We start from the raw sequence: 18,174 nt of genomic DNA, 5'->3' as shown, positions 1-18,174 counted from the left end.
ATTTGAAGCAGGGTTGTTAGGGAAACTGAAACACTTGGCATAACAATGAAAAACATGTTTTTCAATGTGTATTTTCTTCACGCTGACAATTTGTCTCACAGGTACTGAAGTCCAGAACTATGAAGAACAAAATTAAAGGAGGACATTAGACTGGCTCTGTACCTTCATTTAACAAGTTAATTCCATCTTGCTTCCCATCCTGTGAGTGACCTGGATCCAGAGAGGATTGAGAAAGACTGACTTCTGCTGAAAGTTGGTCCAGACTTTGAAAACTTTTCCTGCAAAGCAAGTAATATTTGATAGCAACACATTTAAAGATCTAACTAGGTATCTTCAACTCTCCTTAAAAAGTTTTCTAAAATAATCCTATGCAGTTAATCTTTCTTCTCTTAAACACTATTCTTATTTATTTCCAAAGCCAGTTCTTTCCCAAAGCAATGATTTATTTTTCTGCCTTTTTAAAAAAAATTAATCCAAAGGAAGAAAATTTTTATGGAAAGCAAGAGAAACTGATTTTAGTTATCAGTGATCTTTCACTGGTAACTATATCCAGTAGGATATGTTCCAAAGTATGCTGAAGGAAATATGTAATTGTCAGTTTCCCTGTTCCTCTAAGGGGGAGTCAAAATAAATATGATACTTACTCATCCCATTGTTGATTGTGCTTTCTATAGAGTAGAGTGTCCAAGGCAACAGCATTGACATCCAGAGCTCCTGGGGAAGGCCACTGATTGGTGAGGTGAGTAGTTAATTCTTGTCTTGATCTCAAGTCATTATTCTTTAGCACAGTTCTGTGAATACAAAAAAAAAAAAAAGAGTCTATTACATGCAATTCCTTAAGATAAAGGAAAGACAGGACATAGATGATCATAGAATCATCATGGTTGGAAGAGACTTCGAGATCATCCAGTCCAACCATCACCCAGCACTGCCCTGTAACCCCTAAACCACATCACCCAGTGCCAGACCCAGATGTCTCTTAAACACCTCCAGCAATGGTGACTCCACCATCTCCCTGAGCAACCTATTTCCACCTGACCACCTGAACAGCAAAAAAAATTTTCTAGTATCTAATGTGAATCTCCCCTCTTAAGTCTCATCTTAAAGCCATTTCTTTGGGTCCTGTCACTGCAGCCACAGCAGAAGAGACCGACCCCCACTCACTACAAATTCCTTTCCGGAGCCTGTAAAGAGCAGTGAGGTCCCTGCTGAGCTTCCACCAGACCAAACACCTGCAGCTCCCCGAGATGTTCCTCACAGGATTTTGTTCTAGACCCTTCACAAACCTTGCTGCCCTTCTCTGGACACACAGCATTTCAATGTCCTCTTTGGAAGGAGGGGCCCAAAACTGAATGCAGTACTTGAGGTGCAGCTTCACCAGTGCTGAGTACAGAGCAATCAACACTATTCCTCATACAGGCCAAGATGCAATTGGCCATCTGGGAACACTGTTGGCTCATGTTCAGCCACCTGCCAACCTGCACCCCAAGCCCCTTTCTGCCAAACAGCCCTCAAGCCTCTCCTCCCCCAGCCTGTAGCACTGCAGGGGATGTTGTCACCTAAGGGCAGCACCAGGCACTCCACCTTCCTGAACCTCATGCAGCTGTCTTCAGCCCATTGATCAAGTCTGCCCATATCTCTCTGCAGAGCTTTCCCACCCTGCAGCAGATCAACACTCCCACCCAACTCAGTGTCATCTGCAAACTGGCTGAGAATGATCCAGATCACCAATAAAGATGTTAAACAGGACTGACCCCAAATCCGAGCCTAGGGGAACACCACTAGTGACCATCCAGATGTTCTATTTCAAGTGACCAACAGACTGCAATTTTCACAAAGCATCTTAAACTGCTTGCTTTTCCTAAGGGAAGCAACTTAGAAACATATTGAGACATATTTTGGAACAAAAAAAAAAAAATGTTGACATTTGAATCCTTCGACAAAAGCAATACAGAAAGGCAACTGCATTTTAGAAGGTTCTTTCTGCCAGCATAATGGTAATTAACAGGCCAGCTCTTTTGCAAGCCCACTTTGGGAATGTGATATGCTTCCCACAACACCAATTTTTTTTGCAGTTTGAACACCCTTGCATCCCCCCTTCAATACTTTTCCAGAATGAACTAAAAAACAGACATGTCAAGTCCACTGTATGCTTTCATGCAAAATATAGCACTTAGTTACTCTGTTTTCTATCACCTTACAATTTCTAGTAACTATGACTATAACTGATATTAAAAAGTGTAAACTGAAGACCTTAAATGCTCAAATTAGTTTTGCCTCATATTCCCAATGAAGCAAAATTGTTTTCTAAAATTCTAGAAATGAAGAAGCTAATATGCCAGTATTGGAAATCACCTGCCAAAAGTCATACTGAAATAAGGAAAGTACCTAGTTTTTCAGGCTCCAAGACAAGATCAGGCTTTTCCAATAGCACAAGGCAACCTCTGATCTGCCCTTATACTGCTGTAGAATAATTAGAACTAAAAGCAAGAGCATTTTGTAATTTGATTTTGTAAGTCCTCCAATCCACAAAATACTAGACAATACTAAAATGTTGCTCTACAAGGAGTTTGACTATCTCTGGCCTGAAGCAAAAAGCTAATTTACTCATCTCCATACCAAATGTACTCAGAAGTTCAAAGCCAAATGCCATGTTGCTATCCAAAATGCCAACTGCACAGCAAATTAAATAACTATTCATGGCACACATACATTTACTTGAATTTTCCAATAACATTGTCAACAGGTCTTTTTTTACAAAAAAGTTTTTGTTCTGGTGATACTTGAACTGTTTAGACAGGAACTCCCACAAAACAAAGACAGTAGTAAGCTCAGTAAGGAACTTTTAGGAGCTGAGTTTCACAGAGGAGACAGATTCTGAGTTTTATTGCACAAAAAGAGGATGAAGCACAACTGTGATTAAAACTAGTTTCAAGAAACTTCTCTCAAGATTACTAATTCCCTCAGTATTCATACAGGTAAAGAATCAACCTTTCTACCCAGGGATCCACACCCTCACCCTCCTAAGAGGTTTTCAGGAATAACCACTTTGCTGACCCAAAGCTCTCAATAATTTCAAGTACCTTGCATGGTATTCACTTCCCCATGTAAAAACCCCAATCCCCTGGGAACACTGAGCATTACACAGAGCTTGTTGATTTGAGGAAACTGAAACACAGAGATAGCAAGTTTTTCTGAGGTTTGCCAGGTACATTAAATCACCTCCTTATTCAGAAGGACATCTTGAATATTTTCACAGGAGTTTCAAAACAGGACACAGTTTATAGAAGCAACTATGCCCACAGGGTCTAAACACAAATTCACACATGTAACATGGACATGCAAATTTCCATTTGGACAACCCCTGTAAGCTATCACAGACACATTATCACAGACACACAAATACAGACAAGTCCCTTATAATAGTGTAATTTTTGCATTTGACATAGGTTTCTATATTGAATATATCTAATATTTCTATATTCTATATTCCACAAATTTTTACATCCTACAGTGTGAACAAAGAAATTCTGAAGCAAAGAGTCACCAAAATTTCCCAGGAATTTTAACATAACATTTAAAGATAGTTTCAATTAATCATTTCTTAAACCACTCTACCATGCTCAGGAAGAAAACCAGGCATAAAGTTGAATAAACTTGAGGAGAACTAAATATTCTCCTCTTAAATACTTGAGAACTAAATATTGTCCTCTTAAAGCTTTTATTTTGAATCTTTAAAAATATGTAAAAATAGATTTGAAATTATAAAATCAGTCCAAGTGTAGTATCAAATATATCTAAAATAGTAGCATAGGCAATAAAATTTAGACAAAATATTCACACCAGATGCTATTAGTTACTATCTATTTTACCAGCTTTGTAGATTATTTAGCTCTTAGCTCTTTTGCAGACATTTTTCATAAGTTTCCACTGCAGCCATTATAGAGGCACTGCCTGCAGACAGCAACTCTCTTGATATGCAAAAACTGGCACTGCTTTTGTTTAACCAAACTTATTTGTAGAGTGGAAGTATTAAAGAGCACAGAAATACAGAACCATTTAGGTTGGAAAAGACCACTGAGTCCAACCATAAGCCCACCACTGCCAAGTCCACCACTAAATCAAGTCCCTAAGTGCCATGTGGACACAGCATACAGAATCCTCACACTCCTAATCACCATGAGGAAAAATGATCCTGCTACAAAAGTATTCAGAAACAGGAAAAGAAGTGGATACAAAAGCATTTGCTACAGAAAAAGTTAAAACGGAAGGTTTTTATGATCAAGTTTTAATGAAAAAAGCAAATACAAATTTCAAAACTCAATGTGAAAAGAAGCTGTGCAAGGCTATCTAGTGCTGTCCTGCTCTTGTTCAGACAAGAAAAGCACTTTCTAGAGGTTAAGAGCTCTCCAAGGACAACAACTTATTTTATCCAAGGCATATTGAATTTCTGCAGTAGTGCTCTTGTTCCCCAGAATGCAAACACTGTAACCAGGCTGGCCAGTTCTGTGCAGAGGTGCTGCAGGGTTTCAGGCAGGACTTTTCCTTGCACCAGGACTGGAAGGAGTATGCAGTTCTATTTTTCAATAAAGTTCAATAAAATATGGTTCTATTGGTTTTGTAGCTGTGAGGATTTAAGGATGATGCAAGATAAGGTTTGCAGAAAGTATGTTAAGCCATTTAATATAGGAGTAAAAGCAAGGACACTCCAAAATGAAAAGAGGGTAAGTAAGAGAGATAATAGAATTTACTAAAGGAGGAAGTTAAAAAACAAGGAAATACAATTAAACCTGAGAGAAAACAAGCATATACACCAAGCTGTTAACTCCTTTTCTTCAGTCTGGAAAAGAAGATAAAAACAGTGGCTAAAAGCAGTAATGTCAGGAAGGCAGGTGGTACATGGAGAATACAGTGGATAAGAGATTGTGTGGCTGTGTTTTGGATGAAAGACAGGCAGTGTGTGAGATATGGCTGAACAGGGTATCCTGGACTGACACAGTGGGACTGCAGAGTGCAGAGGTTTTGTGCAGTGCAGGAGGATTATGTAAGAACTTATTATGAGAGCAGGGGGGTTAAATCCATTTATGGTACGCTCTCTAATCTAGCCATGAAAAAATTTTTGATTGCCTGAGAGCCTGTGAGCTTCCCCTCTCTCATCCAACTAAGTGGTATCCTCTGTGATTACAATTATTTCCATCTCTTTACAATCATGTTGGCAAAAAAGTAGCAGTAGATGTTCCATAATCTGCAGAAAGTTAACAGATGTACCCTTAGCAATCCTTACCCCAAACAACACTTGTGTAAGATAACTTCATATAGGGTTTCAAGTTCTGTAAACATTATAAAATAAAGAAATAGTGAAGAGATAAGCAGAGAAAGAACATTCAACAACAATCAAAACATCAGTCTATTACCAACATTAATCTCAAACAGAATCCAAAAAGCAACACTGTATCAGCTACTAGGAAGAAAATTAACTCTATCCCAGCTGAAAGCAGGGCATTTATTTTAAAATGACCAAATACCCTTTGTACTACTTCACAGCATAGATTTTTCCATAATGCATATAAATAAATAAATACATATATATATATATATATATATATATGGGAAGTATAATATACAAAGTCTCCCATGTTGTCCCAGGATAACATTTAGGCCACTTGAATTGTGGTGGGATTTTTTTATATCTGAAAAAAAGAAAAAACTCCACACAAATTGAAAATACTATTGCAAGTAATAATTTCCTTGGCAAAACAACCAGAAAAAGAGATGAGACCATCTTAGTACTAAAGTACATTATTAAAAACTAACCAATATTTGCCTTACATTTGTATTTTTTTTTCTCGATACCAAGAACTACTATTAAAATTAGACTCCTGTTCAAAAACAAAAAAAAACTGTTCAGTAAAAACATCCTGCTAAAGAATTCCTGCCTATTACAAAAGAGAAGAATTCCTGCCTATTACTGATGGGACTAATCAATACTAACATACTCCCAGGGTGGAAATAAGTGTCTGCAGATACATATGCTCCCTCCAGGCCTGTAAATTTACCTACATTTATTCAAGAGTAACAGAAGCAGCCAAAGCATTAATCAGGTTTACGCAGCTATTCCCAGAAATATCTCTGCATGCTCCTGACTTTCATTGTGTATTTAAGAAGTTAGGAAATGTAAGATTGGTGAAGTCTTCCAATAAACATCCTTCTCCTCTACTGTTCACTTGTCCTGTGTTTGTCAGGTACTCTCCAGAATATTTACTTGCAGATTTCCTCAACTCTTATTATTTCGAGACGTTTACTTAATGATCTAACGTTTTGAGAGTATTAAGCACATGCAGGATATATTTTTGTACAGTACACACACACAAAAAAAAAAATGCAATTGACAAATTACTGCCCATTTCCATCCATGCTGCTGTTAAGTTCTGGCACAATCATGTTAGGGGCCACTGTGTAAATGAAGCATCAAAAATAGTTTTTTTTTTTACTAGGCTTTTTTTTTTGTTGTTCTGTTTGTTTGTGTTTATGTTTTTAAAATTTAGTTCTTAAATTTAAAAAAAAACCCAGAAACACTTCTGTTTGCACTAGCATTGCTTTTGGCAGCTCAGCTGCCTCTCAAGAGATTAAGAAATTACTGCTTTGAATTAACACATCTGAGACTTCTGCATCTTGAAAGTGTGACCTGACTTAACAGTGAGACAGAGGGACATAAGACCACCTGTATGTTGGGTTCCTGCATGCACAACAGAAATTATGTAAGTGATTATAGCTGGTCACTTACTACTATACTCTAACTATATTACCTATGGGAACTTAAAAATAAATAAGTAAATAAAATTCAATCCAAGCTTAGTCCAAGCTAATATAGAAAAGCCTTTCCATAACCACATAGAATTTCTGGTGTCATTTCAGCTATACCAGATTTTCAATTTCCCTTGCACCAAATACAGACTCACTGGAAGCCTTTTCCTCAAGTTCCATTTACATAAGTTTTTTTTTGTTCAACAAAACAAAAGTCAGTTCTGTTTCCAATTATACCTATGAAAAACCAGTAATTTCTTACCTGCAAGTTTAATTTCTCCAAATCCAGAAAATGCCAGTCCAGTTGGCAATTTGCCCTCCTACCAGCAGATGAAGACAGGAAATAAACCAAACAGACTAATTCCCTAAGAAAGGGAATTACATCAGATGGGTGTTCCAGTTCAAGAACTACCTGAGTAGTGAAAAGTAAAAGTGAAAATAAAAGCTTAAAAAAAAATAAAAACATTTGCATAAGAACAAGCTTTAAAAACCTTTATTTAGGACAGGGAATATGGAATGCAAACTCAAATTGATAGCATACATGAATATAACTAAAATCTGTAAAAGCAACTCCAAAATAAAAAGGGAACTCCCAAGCTGTCAGTACTCTAGCAGAGCAGTGAGCTGTCTGGACTGGTATGTCATTGGACTTTGAGAAATTAGATCAGCAGGTATGAAAACAAGTTACTTACCAGTAGATTTTGATGCTGCAATACAGCATCTGTCTCAGATTTGTGCCCTGTACATTGACACACTATTCCCCAAACCAGATGTCAGACCAGTTAGATGCCAGCAGACTTCCTAAAGGCAGTTGCTGCAGTGAAAAAAGGCAGGAATGTCCTACTGCAACATATTTTCTTATTCTGACTGACCAACAGATCTTCATGTGTCACAGCCATGGCACTATTTGGGCCACAGAACAGATGCCCTTGAAGCTTCTTCAGCATTTTTTTAATCCTCTTTTATTGTCTCTTAGAGAGATCTTGAACTATATCCTAACAAAATTAGTTATCAATTTTATACAGGCTTCGATTTTCTTGACCTTTGGATAACTGGAGTGAGTTTATACTGTCAGAAATACCAGCAGCTGGAACTCCTGAGTTCTAGGCTAACTGCAGTGGAGACTTTGCTTCTGAACATCCAGAATGGACCAAAACATACCATAATATGTTAACTTTGCATATGCTCACTAAAAGGGCACTGCAGCATGTGACTGACACTCTTCATGTCCATGGACAAATAAGCAGGCCTGATTCTCTGCAGGAGGATAGCAGGCACAACACAAGCAGATTTCCCAGACAGTAGGTCTTGACAGAAAACAAGAATGATGAACTTGATCAGCAACCAAACTACTGAAAAAGTAAGGAGAAGGTTTCAGTTCTTCAACCATCATCTCATCTCTGCTGGGAAATGAAGGACTTGTAGCAAACAAGCTTTTTTGACAGATTGTCTAATTTGCCTTCTGTAAATATCATCTCAAGCCCAGTTTGTCATTTAAGGATTCTTTTTCTCTTATGTCAGTGATGTAAATACAACATATCTGTTTATAGCTGAAATTCTTTTAAAAAAACATTTCTACAAGGGTGTGGGAAAAAAATAAATCAAGAACTTTCTTCTTAACAGATCAGGAAAACTGGTATTCTCAAAAAGTTTTTTATCATTTTAACTTGATTCCTTTGAATTAAGTAAAAACAGGATAAACAACTGCAAAATGGTTAAGTAACTTCAGGTGGACTGAATGACCACTTTTTCTTTAAAATTCCACTAGCATATTAAGACAGCAAGAGTTTCATGAGAGATATCCAACAAGGTAATTGGAAGATTAATCTTCTACACACATAGACAAGCATTTGCCAAAACTAGCATATATAATCTCTTTCAAAATGCAGAGGTTTTAATTACAAACAAAAAATTAAATTATTAGCAGCAAGCCTTGAGTAATATAAGTCCTTCTTGGCAGTTGAATGTGAATTAATAAAGCTGCCAAACTATGCAAACAGTAAGGCCAAAAGAGGACAGCAGCTAATACAAGCTTCTTGCTCAGGAATCAGGGAGCACACTGATTGTATTTTCTAGGTTATAACTTCAGGCATTTCCCTGCATCTATTTAAAGCCTTTCTGGAACTCATTTAGACTGTGGTTTATTTTAACAAAATATTGAAGAAACACAAGACACAAAGTTAAAACTCGAAAAACAAGTTGTAACCTAAATTTACAAATATAATTCATAATTTTAAAAACCTCCAACATTTTTGCAATCATGTGTATGCACATTGATCTGTAACTCATCTTTCTTTTGAACAAACTATTTGTATTTCAGAGAAACTGATAGTTTTGTTTTGAAAGTATAAAAGGAATTTGCACTCTTTTCCTACTGGATGAAATTTCATTCCTGGTCTAATTTATTTAAACCAATAAATCTAATAAGATAAATCTGAAGCTAGGATAATTTAAACATCAATTTCTTTTGTCTGACAAATTGCAGAGATACTCGTTCGGTATATCAATGATAAAATAATGTCTGCAAATACAGAACTAGCATTAAAAATATTAGAAAATATTAAATTCTGCTCAACTTTTCTCATTTATGTACAAGCAATATGAAATATTTGCTTTTCCCATCAGTATTTTTTGGAATACAGAAGCAAATGTACAGCAGATGAATATGAAGGTTAAGAAATTAAGCACAAAACCCTGTGACTCTCAGAAGCAAATGGTAATGCAAGGTTATTTATCTAAACAGATGAAGCACAAAGAAATCAAATTCAGGCTCTGTGACTGCAATCCAGCAGTTAATGATTATGCACCATGATTAATTTACCATAATTTTTATCTGCTTCTTTCTAATCCCTCCATTTGCAGCATCAAGTCACTCAAACTCTTTTATGACAACAAAGCCTCAAGTTCACCTGAGGTTCCACACACGAGACAATTCTCTTGTGAAATCAGAAGAGGAAGACACAGATGTGTGCTGGATTGCTATGCCAAAGCAAGTACTCTTCTTCTGCCACAGTTCAGGTATATTGACAGAGGAAGGAACTCATAATCCACACAATCTGCTTTCCTATCATGAATGCACATCATTTGCATTGTACTGAGGCCTTCAGAGGCTCAATACTTGTAATTATTATTAATTTGAAAGGCTTTCCTTTTCCCTCTTCCCAATCTTTTAATTCTACATTGGACAAATGTTCTGGATTTCGGAATGCATGAGGTGCAAATGTCCAAGTAACTTATTTAAAGCTTTCTTGCTTGGTACTTCTACGCAATACCATTATCCACAGAAATGAAACTATGGGAGAAGAGAGAAAAGATGCCAGTATAAAAACAGATTTTAGTATTACACATTAGACTCCCAGAAGGGGACACACTGCCATGCTAATGTCATTAAGTATGTAAAATGGGGAAAGAAAAGTCCCTGTGGGTCTCTAACCTACCAAGGGGAGTGCAGAACAAAAGGGAGCAGAAGGCAGACTCTTTACAAAAATATTTTTCATTCGGGAGTCAGAAAACATTTTCCTGTAAATATTCCAACACATCTTCGAAGACACCAATAGCTTCAAAAGCTTTAAACTTTTTTTAGAACGTTAAGGTTTATTTTAAAACAAACCTTTTAACACCCCCTTTTAATAGTTCAGAATAAGATACTAAAATATGAGGGGTTAAAAATAAATGCCTCTCTATCTACTGCATCCTGTAGAGTAAGCTCTTTCCTTCAGGCTGCTATCAGCCCAGAGACTTTTGGTTTCCATTTGCACAATAAACCCATGTGGACTCTAAGAACAGAATAATCATGTTGTAAGCTTGACAGCAAATTGTTCAATTGTGCATAGTTCTGTACCTTGCCCTGTATGTTTCTCTCTGAATTGCAGGAATCTCTCTATGTCCTACGCCCAGCTGAACTTTTACTAGTTATATTTGCAAAAAAGGAAACACCCATGTCTTCTTGGGTTTCCACCTCACTAAAAACAGAACTTCCCTTCTTGCTGTCAGGTCACACCCTTGTAAAATAGAATGGGATTATGATATTGCAGCAAACTTGAAACAAAAAAGTTACACCAAAAAAATTCAAAACACTGCCTAAAAAAAAGTTTTATCAGAATATTTAATATTTTTTTCTGTGATGTCAAAAAAAAAAAAACAAACAAACCCAAAACTCACATGCAGACAAGTTGAAAATCAACCAAACAGGATTTCAAAGTGCTGCTCAAACTTGAGGGAGAAGCAGAGGACAGACAGGAAGCATTACAAATAAAAGCATGGCTAATGTGAATTAGGGTTTGATAGCAGGATCCATTAAAGCCTTAAAAGGAAAGGATTAGCATTCTCAGTTTTCACATTCTAGGAAAGAAACTTACCAAGATCAAAGATTAAAATTTAATCTTCAACTTCCTTTCAGTGAGGAAGTAAAGTAGCTGCAACAAATTGGATTTACTGTACTTAAGCAGTTGAAGAATTCAGTTTCTTTGAAAAAAGTCTTAAAAGAGGGACTATCTGAAATGAAGGCAAGAGGGCTAAAAAAAATTGATCCAGCTTCCCTTCTTCTCCAGATGATTTAGGTTTTGAGCTAGGATTACAAAGCCAGGCAACCCACATTAAAGTTTTACTCACAAGGAGACACAACACACAATTTCAAAGCCTTTGCTCAGACCCTCCTGCTTTCATTTCATTGGAGAAGCTTTTCTCTGCTTTGTCCCTGACAGCCCAGCTACAGCCTGCATCCTCCACAGCCCTGACAGCCCAGCTACAGCCTGCATCCTCTACAGCCCTGACAGCCCAGCTACAGCCTGCATCCTCTACAGCCCTGAGAGCCCAGCTACAGCCTGCATCCTCTACAGCCCTGAAACCCAGCTACAGCCTGCATCCTCCACAGCCTCATCCCTGACAGCCCAGCTGCAGCCTGCATCCTCTACAGCCCTGAGAGCCCAGCTGCAGCCTGCATCCTCCACAGCCCTGAAACCCAGCTACAGCCTGCATCCTCCACAGCCCTGACAGCCCAGCTACAGCCTGCATCCTCCACAGCCCTGACAGCCCAGCTACAGCCTGCATCCTCCACAGCCCTGAGAGCCCAGCTACAGCCTGCATCCTCTACAGCCTCATCCCTGACAGCCCAGCTACAGCCTGCATCCTCCACAGCCCTGACAGCCCAGCTACAGCCTGCATCCTCCACAGCCCTGAGAGCCCAGCTACAGCCTGCATCCTCCACAGCCCTGTGCCTTCCCCTCTGACCCTGCCCTGCCTGCTCACAGCAGCATGCTGCAGATTCCAGAGTGTTTACAAACAGCATTTTGACAAAGCGAGGACAAGCAGAGATACTATTTTAATAAGCAAGTTTTTAACCAAATGGGGCATGACCATTCACTGAAAAGAAATCATCTTTGCTAACAGAGAATATAGTGCATCTTCCTTCATGTAGTCCATAATAGACCTGGTAGGTCATGGTGTGTTTGAAACAGAGAAGCCAATTTTGCCTGGAGTTAATCACATCCGAATTTACTCTCTTTACAAATACAGCTGTATTATTCAGATAGAAAATGTAGTATTGCTGGATATTAAAATATTAAGTATTATTAATATAATCAAATATTACATTCTATTAAGATGTTAAGAATGGAAGAATAGCATAGTTTGGACCTTGAAAAGGCTAATTCTGAAGGAACAGCCAGACAAATTAAACCTATCTTTAAGATATGACAACCCATTAAAAAAATTCTTAATTCCACAGTCAAGCTTAATACAGTATAAGATGTGAGTGTCCCTTCAATTTAATTTGATGCTTATCTATGCCTTAACCAGTAACAGAATTCCAAACATGGAAGACTGACTTTTTTCCCCCCTAACTTTTCTTCCCTCCACAGAACACCATAACAAGATGGGGATCTACAAAGAAACAGTAGTGGGAGATAAAAAAGAGTGGTATAAAATATAGCATAGTCGTATGTACATAAAACATGTTATTTTGAATGTACAAAATAAATTTCCCATAAATGTGATAAATTGATTAAAAAGTTACACCAGTGGGGACAAAGGGGCCACAACTTCTTACACCAGGCACACCAACCTGAAAACTTAAAAAAATTCTTTTGGAGGAAACCTGTGGTGGTAAACATTACACAAATCACCGTTCTCATTTCAGCAAAAATCAAAACAGAAGAAAAAACTTCTAAAGCATTTTGAGAGTTTTTCTGCTTTGCATACAATGCTTTCCTTTTTCCTTTCACTTTGTTTAAAAAGATGTTGCATGTTGACACGATCAACTTTTATAACATCAGTGAGATCAATTTTTATACTATCAGTGAGTCAATATGCAGGAAATGAGCCAATGAGGAAATTAATGAATCTCTCTTGTAATCATACATCAATATTTAACATATATAAATATCAACTTCAGATGCAGAATCTGAACTTGAAAGTAACAAAATCAGATTTTGTTGTAACACAGGTTGTGTGTTAGTCAAAAGAAAGACTAAGAATCACCCTAAGGGGGGAAAAAAGCCTGTTTAAGCTGAGCTAAAGAGTTTTAATGCAAGGATATTGTGGGCCAATGGGTTCCAGATTTTGCCCAGTCATATTTTTGACTGAGCTAACTAGTCCTTCAAGGCAGTGGTCTCAAAGTGGGATGCAGAAGATAATCCTTTGGGGTACTGGAAAAAACCCTTCTTGTACTGCTAACAAATTTTTAAAAATGTAACATGTAACATTTACATAACAAGGTAAATTGTTTATTTATAATTTTCTTATACTCTTCAATTTCTATTTTTGTATGTTTAGGAATGCAAATAATATACTAGCACAACAGTATATTTATATAATTTATAAATAATTATACCTATATTGTGGTGCTTCTTAGAATTTTTTTTACTGATGTGGGGTGTGCAATCAAATGTCCCTGTGCTTCAAGAGACATTCAACATTTCTTTCCAGAAACACAGAGGAGGCAGGAATGTCTGCCTCTGCACATTTCAAATACTCCAGGATCCAGTTCCTTGATGCTTTGGGATCCCTATCCCATCAAATGATAATTCTGTAATTTGAATGTTACAGAATTTGAACTATTTTCTTCATCTAGGCATGCCATGGATCACAGGCTTCTCCTGGCTGTCCTCCTGTGAGTTGTCATTTTCAAGAACTTCAGAGCTGTTTATGTACTTTAGGGCCTTTAGAACTGCCTCACCCTCACTGTAAAAATGCACTATTCTTAGAGAAGAGTGGAGCCAAAAGCACTGTTCTGTAGTGTTCGAGTCCTAGGGAAAAAAACACATGACAGTGATGACATCTGAAGAAAAAAATGAAGGCCCTGAATGGCTCATCATTATTGCAATTCACACAATTGAAATGACTCCTGAACACTGATGGACTGGGGGCATGAACCACCTCTCCAGGAGCCTCTTGCAGTGTTTGACCTCCCTCTGGGTAAAGGGATGTTTGCCAATGTCCAGCCCGAACCTTCTTCCTGATGAGCCGTGTATTAGCTTAAGTGTGCTGAACTGATAATCAGGTTGTCTATTGCAGATTCACTTTTCCACCTAGATTTGCCATCAGACACCTGCCAACAAAGTCAGAGGTCCCATTCCCAGATGGGTGGGCATATTGCTAAGGAGTGCAATTAAGCTGAGAGACACACAAAAAAAGTTACTCTTGTGAATAACTAAACGATAAATTTTCAGCTTCACCATTTTCCAGATAGTGGTATTCATAAGATCTGTAAAATGGATGAGATCTTTTAACTAAATTGGAAACCATGTTATTCATTGTAGTTTGAATATTCAAGTGTGTGAGACAAAGTTAAGAGTACTGAAAATTGCAGAACATGAAGCATAGCAGCTGTAAAAGAAAAATTCCTTCCAAATTCTTCTGATGTCCTATCCCCATATTTATTTCATGCTTTGCAGCAAGCCCCCTTAGTGAACACGCATACAGAAAAGCTTCTCTGTAGGAAATCTAATGTTTATCTAATGTTTAACCTGAAGGCCTTGTTGATCTGTTGATCCTGGGTTAACTGGTTTCCAATTCAGCAACAGCAACAGCCTATACTGTCAACAAAGTCAGACCTATATTCCTCACCTTCTTTTTTTTTTTTTTTTTTTTGGTGGGGGAAGGCAGAAATAGATATAGACTCAGATTCTGACAAGTCCACTGACAAGATAAATAAAACATTTAGCTTTTCATGCCTGCAGCCAGCAGAATAGAAGAGCATCATCAAAAAGGAAGTATAGAATGTTTATTTATAATAGTTTCAATTACACAGCAAAGGATCCTAAACCAATCTCAAAGTGTTTTACAAACAGCAATGCAGTATGCCTTGGGCAGAATTACAGTCCCAGATTTGCTCTTATCTGCTGATGAAGAATTCAGATTACAACTTACATTCACTGCTTCAAAATACCAGTGATGATAGGGGAGTAAAACACTAAGTTTTGGTATTGCTTTAACATCATTCTAAAATGGCTGGACCATAAAAAGCAATTGGCCAGAACTCATGCCTCATTACAGACATATTACTGATAAAACACATTCTGCTGCCAGATTACCTTTGGTTGGAATAAAAGACCCAACATAAATACCAAATATTGTTAAAATAAGCTAAATATGACTGATGTTGACCATTATAAATCTGCTAGGAATATTTCTTCCCCTCCCTCACCTGTCAGGCACACTACATTCACAGCAATAAAAATGTAAAATTATACCCCAAATATCTAGATTAGTTCAGACTCCTGACTGCAGTGTCTCACAAACAGATATACAAGAGCACTGACAAGATACAACAAGGCTACTCCACAATTTGAGCCTTTACACAATAAAGCCATCAAACAAAATCAAACCTGAAAGGCTGAGATCTTCAGAACAGTCTGACTGCATAGATCTCAGCTAAAATTTAACAGCAGGTATGAGCATTCAAAATTTCCAGCATCAGCGTAGGTTTAAATAAGTTTACACCTTCCCTCACATCCCCCAAATAACCAGGGATGCCAAAGCAGTATAACATGAATCATTAGGCATATCAGCAAGTTCAGAGAAGAGTTCAAGAACAGGTATGTCTCAAAACCTTACAGTCAATTAGAAGGAAAAAAAAAGAAACTTGGAAAAACATCTTTTTTTTTCTTAATCAACTCTGCATTTGGCTTAAATAAAATACCAATTCTGTATTCCTGAACACTTTCATAAAATCCATTTCAAGCACTGGCAATAAAATGATCCATTATGAGAGAGAGAGCAGCAGAAAAAAAACCCCAAAGCTTTGCTTACAAGCTTGAAATATTTTACTTCATAGTAAAGACCCCTTTGGAGGGTGTCTTCATTTATTCTCTTTATCGTGGATTGTTTGAGAAGGCTGCCGTGTTACTCCAGGGCTCAGACACTAACAAATTAATCCAGATTTAAGGCAAAACAATTTGTTTTATATTTGTTATGAAGAGAACATTCAACTGCTGCAGTTGAATGGCAGTTTCATGGCAACCTATCACTGAGTTTTCCATCTGCCTGGGTCTTCAAACACAGAATTACAGAACTGCTTGGGTTGGGAGGGACCTTACAGATCATCCTGCTCCAACACCCTGCCATGGGCAGGGGCACCTTCCCCTACACCAGGCTGCTCAGAGACCCATCCAATGTGGCAATGTCTGCAAAAGGAGAGTTCCTCCCCACCCAGACAGGGCTGAGAGGATAAACTGTATAATGATTGTAAGATACTCCAAACTTTATCATACTAGAAATCACATATGCTATAAAAAGAAAAAAATAAGCCTTCTACTGTTTTAGCATTTTGCCTTACATTGAAGAAAAGGTGACAGTGAACTGCTTTGCCAGTTTGAATAGTTTCAGGACTATCAGACTAACTTCTACCGTGTCTGAGCCATCACAAATAAATTAAAATCTAGCCAAAGAAAATAAATATTTTTTACCCCTCTTGCCTAACTTTTAAAAAATGGTCTTCACAAGGTAGCTGGTTTCAATACTTTTAGGGGTAGTCTTAAAACTAGAAGCAATGAAATATAAAGAACGTTTTATAAAAATGTGTATAAAATTTAAGCAAGTTACTGTAAGCTATTTCAGATTTTAAAAATTTAAATATTTAATCTCAGAATTATTCTGAATTCAGAATAAATATTTAATCTCAGAATTATTCAGAATTATTCTACGGTTTCCAGGGAACCATTCCCAAATCTAAGACTTGTCAGATTAAAAAAAAAAAAAAGCTAAAATACATCAATTTCTTTAAGAAGTTGACTCATTTCCACAGGATTAGAAACTCCACATATTGTATAGTTATATAACTTAAATAATTTAAGTAATGCTGCTGTAGCAATGCTTCTCCATTATGCTAACTTACAACTGGTCTTGCAGTTCCACAATGATATATTCCAGCTGCTCCTTCTCCATTTTATGGGCTAGATCCATATCTTCAATTCTTTGTAACAGCAGTTTATTCTGTGAGACAGATTCAGACAGCTGGTTTTCTCTGAGTCGTACCAATTCTTCAAGATAACCCTGAAAATGTAAGTTATTAGAAAACTTTGAAGAACACACTATCAAAACCACTTTAGATTATACACGTTCATATTTGTTGGTTTATGATGTATACAATTTTATTTTGGGTTTGTTGTAGGTTTTTTAATTATTTATTTTTAAACAGACTAGTAAATTGACTTTAGATTAGTTTGAGATTTCCTAGTAGGCAACAGGAAAATCATATACTTATTTATACTCTTGCAGAGGAGTAGAAAAATGGATGAAAAAATGAGACAGGAAAGCCACCAGCAAGAAACACTAAATGATCTTTCAAAAACAACTGTCACAAGTACAAGAAAACAAATCAGAATTCTACAACTGAACAGGTGCAGGATATTAGATAATACACTAGGGTAAGAGTAGACTATGTCTACATGGATCTTTATAGTTAGAGATCCAGAATTACTATTAATAAAATATCCAATGTTATTTTAAAGTTTCTTTGAAATTTTGAATTACACATTAAAACGACAAAGAAGGTTCCAGCACGTCAGGTGTTAGTAACTTCTTAGAAATTGTCAATTAAAACCAGATACCATAAGTCTACACTAAAATTGTGCACATTCCTTGAAACCTGTGGAAAAATGTGCAACTGTTTATAACATGCCCACGTTTTAAAAAAGGTATTAAAAACAAGGTAGTTTTCAGAGACACAGAATGGATGTGTCTGTTCTCAACTCCTGAGTTAAGAAAACAGGTTCACATTAGCTGGTAACAAAGTGCTACTAGTGTAATTCATCACCACAAAGACTGTTAAGGGTTTGAAGCATCTCTGGGATGAGAAGAAACAGAAGGAGCTGGGATTGCTCAGTTCAGGGCCGAAGAGAAGAGGGAAAAGAATCACATCAATGTGCATCA

The 18,174-nt window shown here is 37.1% G+C and overlaps 1 protein-coding gene across 1 annotated transcript in view; it reads right to left on the bottom strand.

The window, feature by feature from the left end:
- The window catches only part of RUNDC3B (RUN domain containing 3B), a 50,698-nt gene that overhangs the window by 3,213 nt on the left and 29,311 nt on the right, over window positions 1–18,174 (bottom strand). The window contains exons 8-10 of the mRNA XM_063150807.1: window positions 17,138–17,295; window positions 645–791; window positions 163–278 (exon numbers count right to left, since the gene is read on the bottom strand). Of these exons, the coding sequence (XP_063006877.1) occupies window positions 163–278; window positions 645–791; window positions 17,138–17,295 (421 nt within the window). The remainder of the gene's footprint in view (window positions 1–162; window positions 279–644; window positions 792–17,137; window positions 17,296–18,174) is intronic.

This window comes from Melospiza melodia, chromosome 1 (assembly GCF_035770615.1).
Source record: "Melospiza melodia melodia isolate bMelMel2 chromosome 1, bMelMel2.pri, whole genome shotgun sequence".
In the NCBI taxonomy this organism is placed as follows: Eukaryota; Metazoa; Chordata; class Aves; order Passeriformes; family Passerellidae; genus Melospiza; species Melospiza melodia.
Note: the sequence above shows the minus strand (reverse complement) of the source record. Positions and strands in the feature narration are given on the sequence as shown.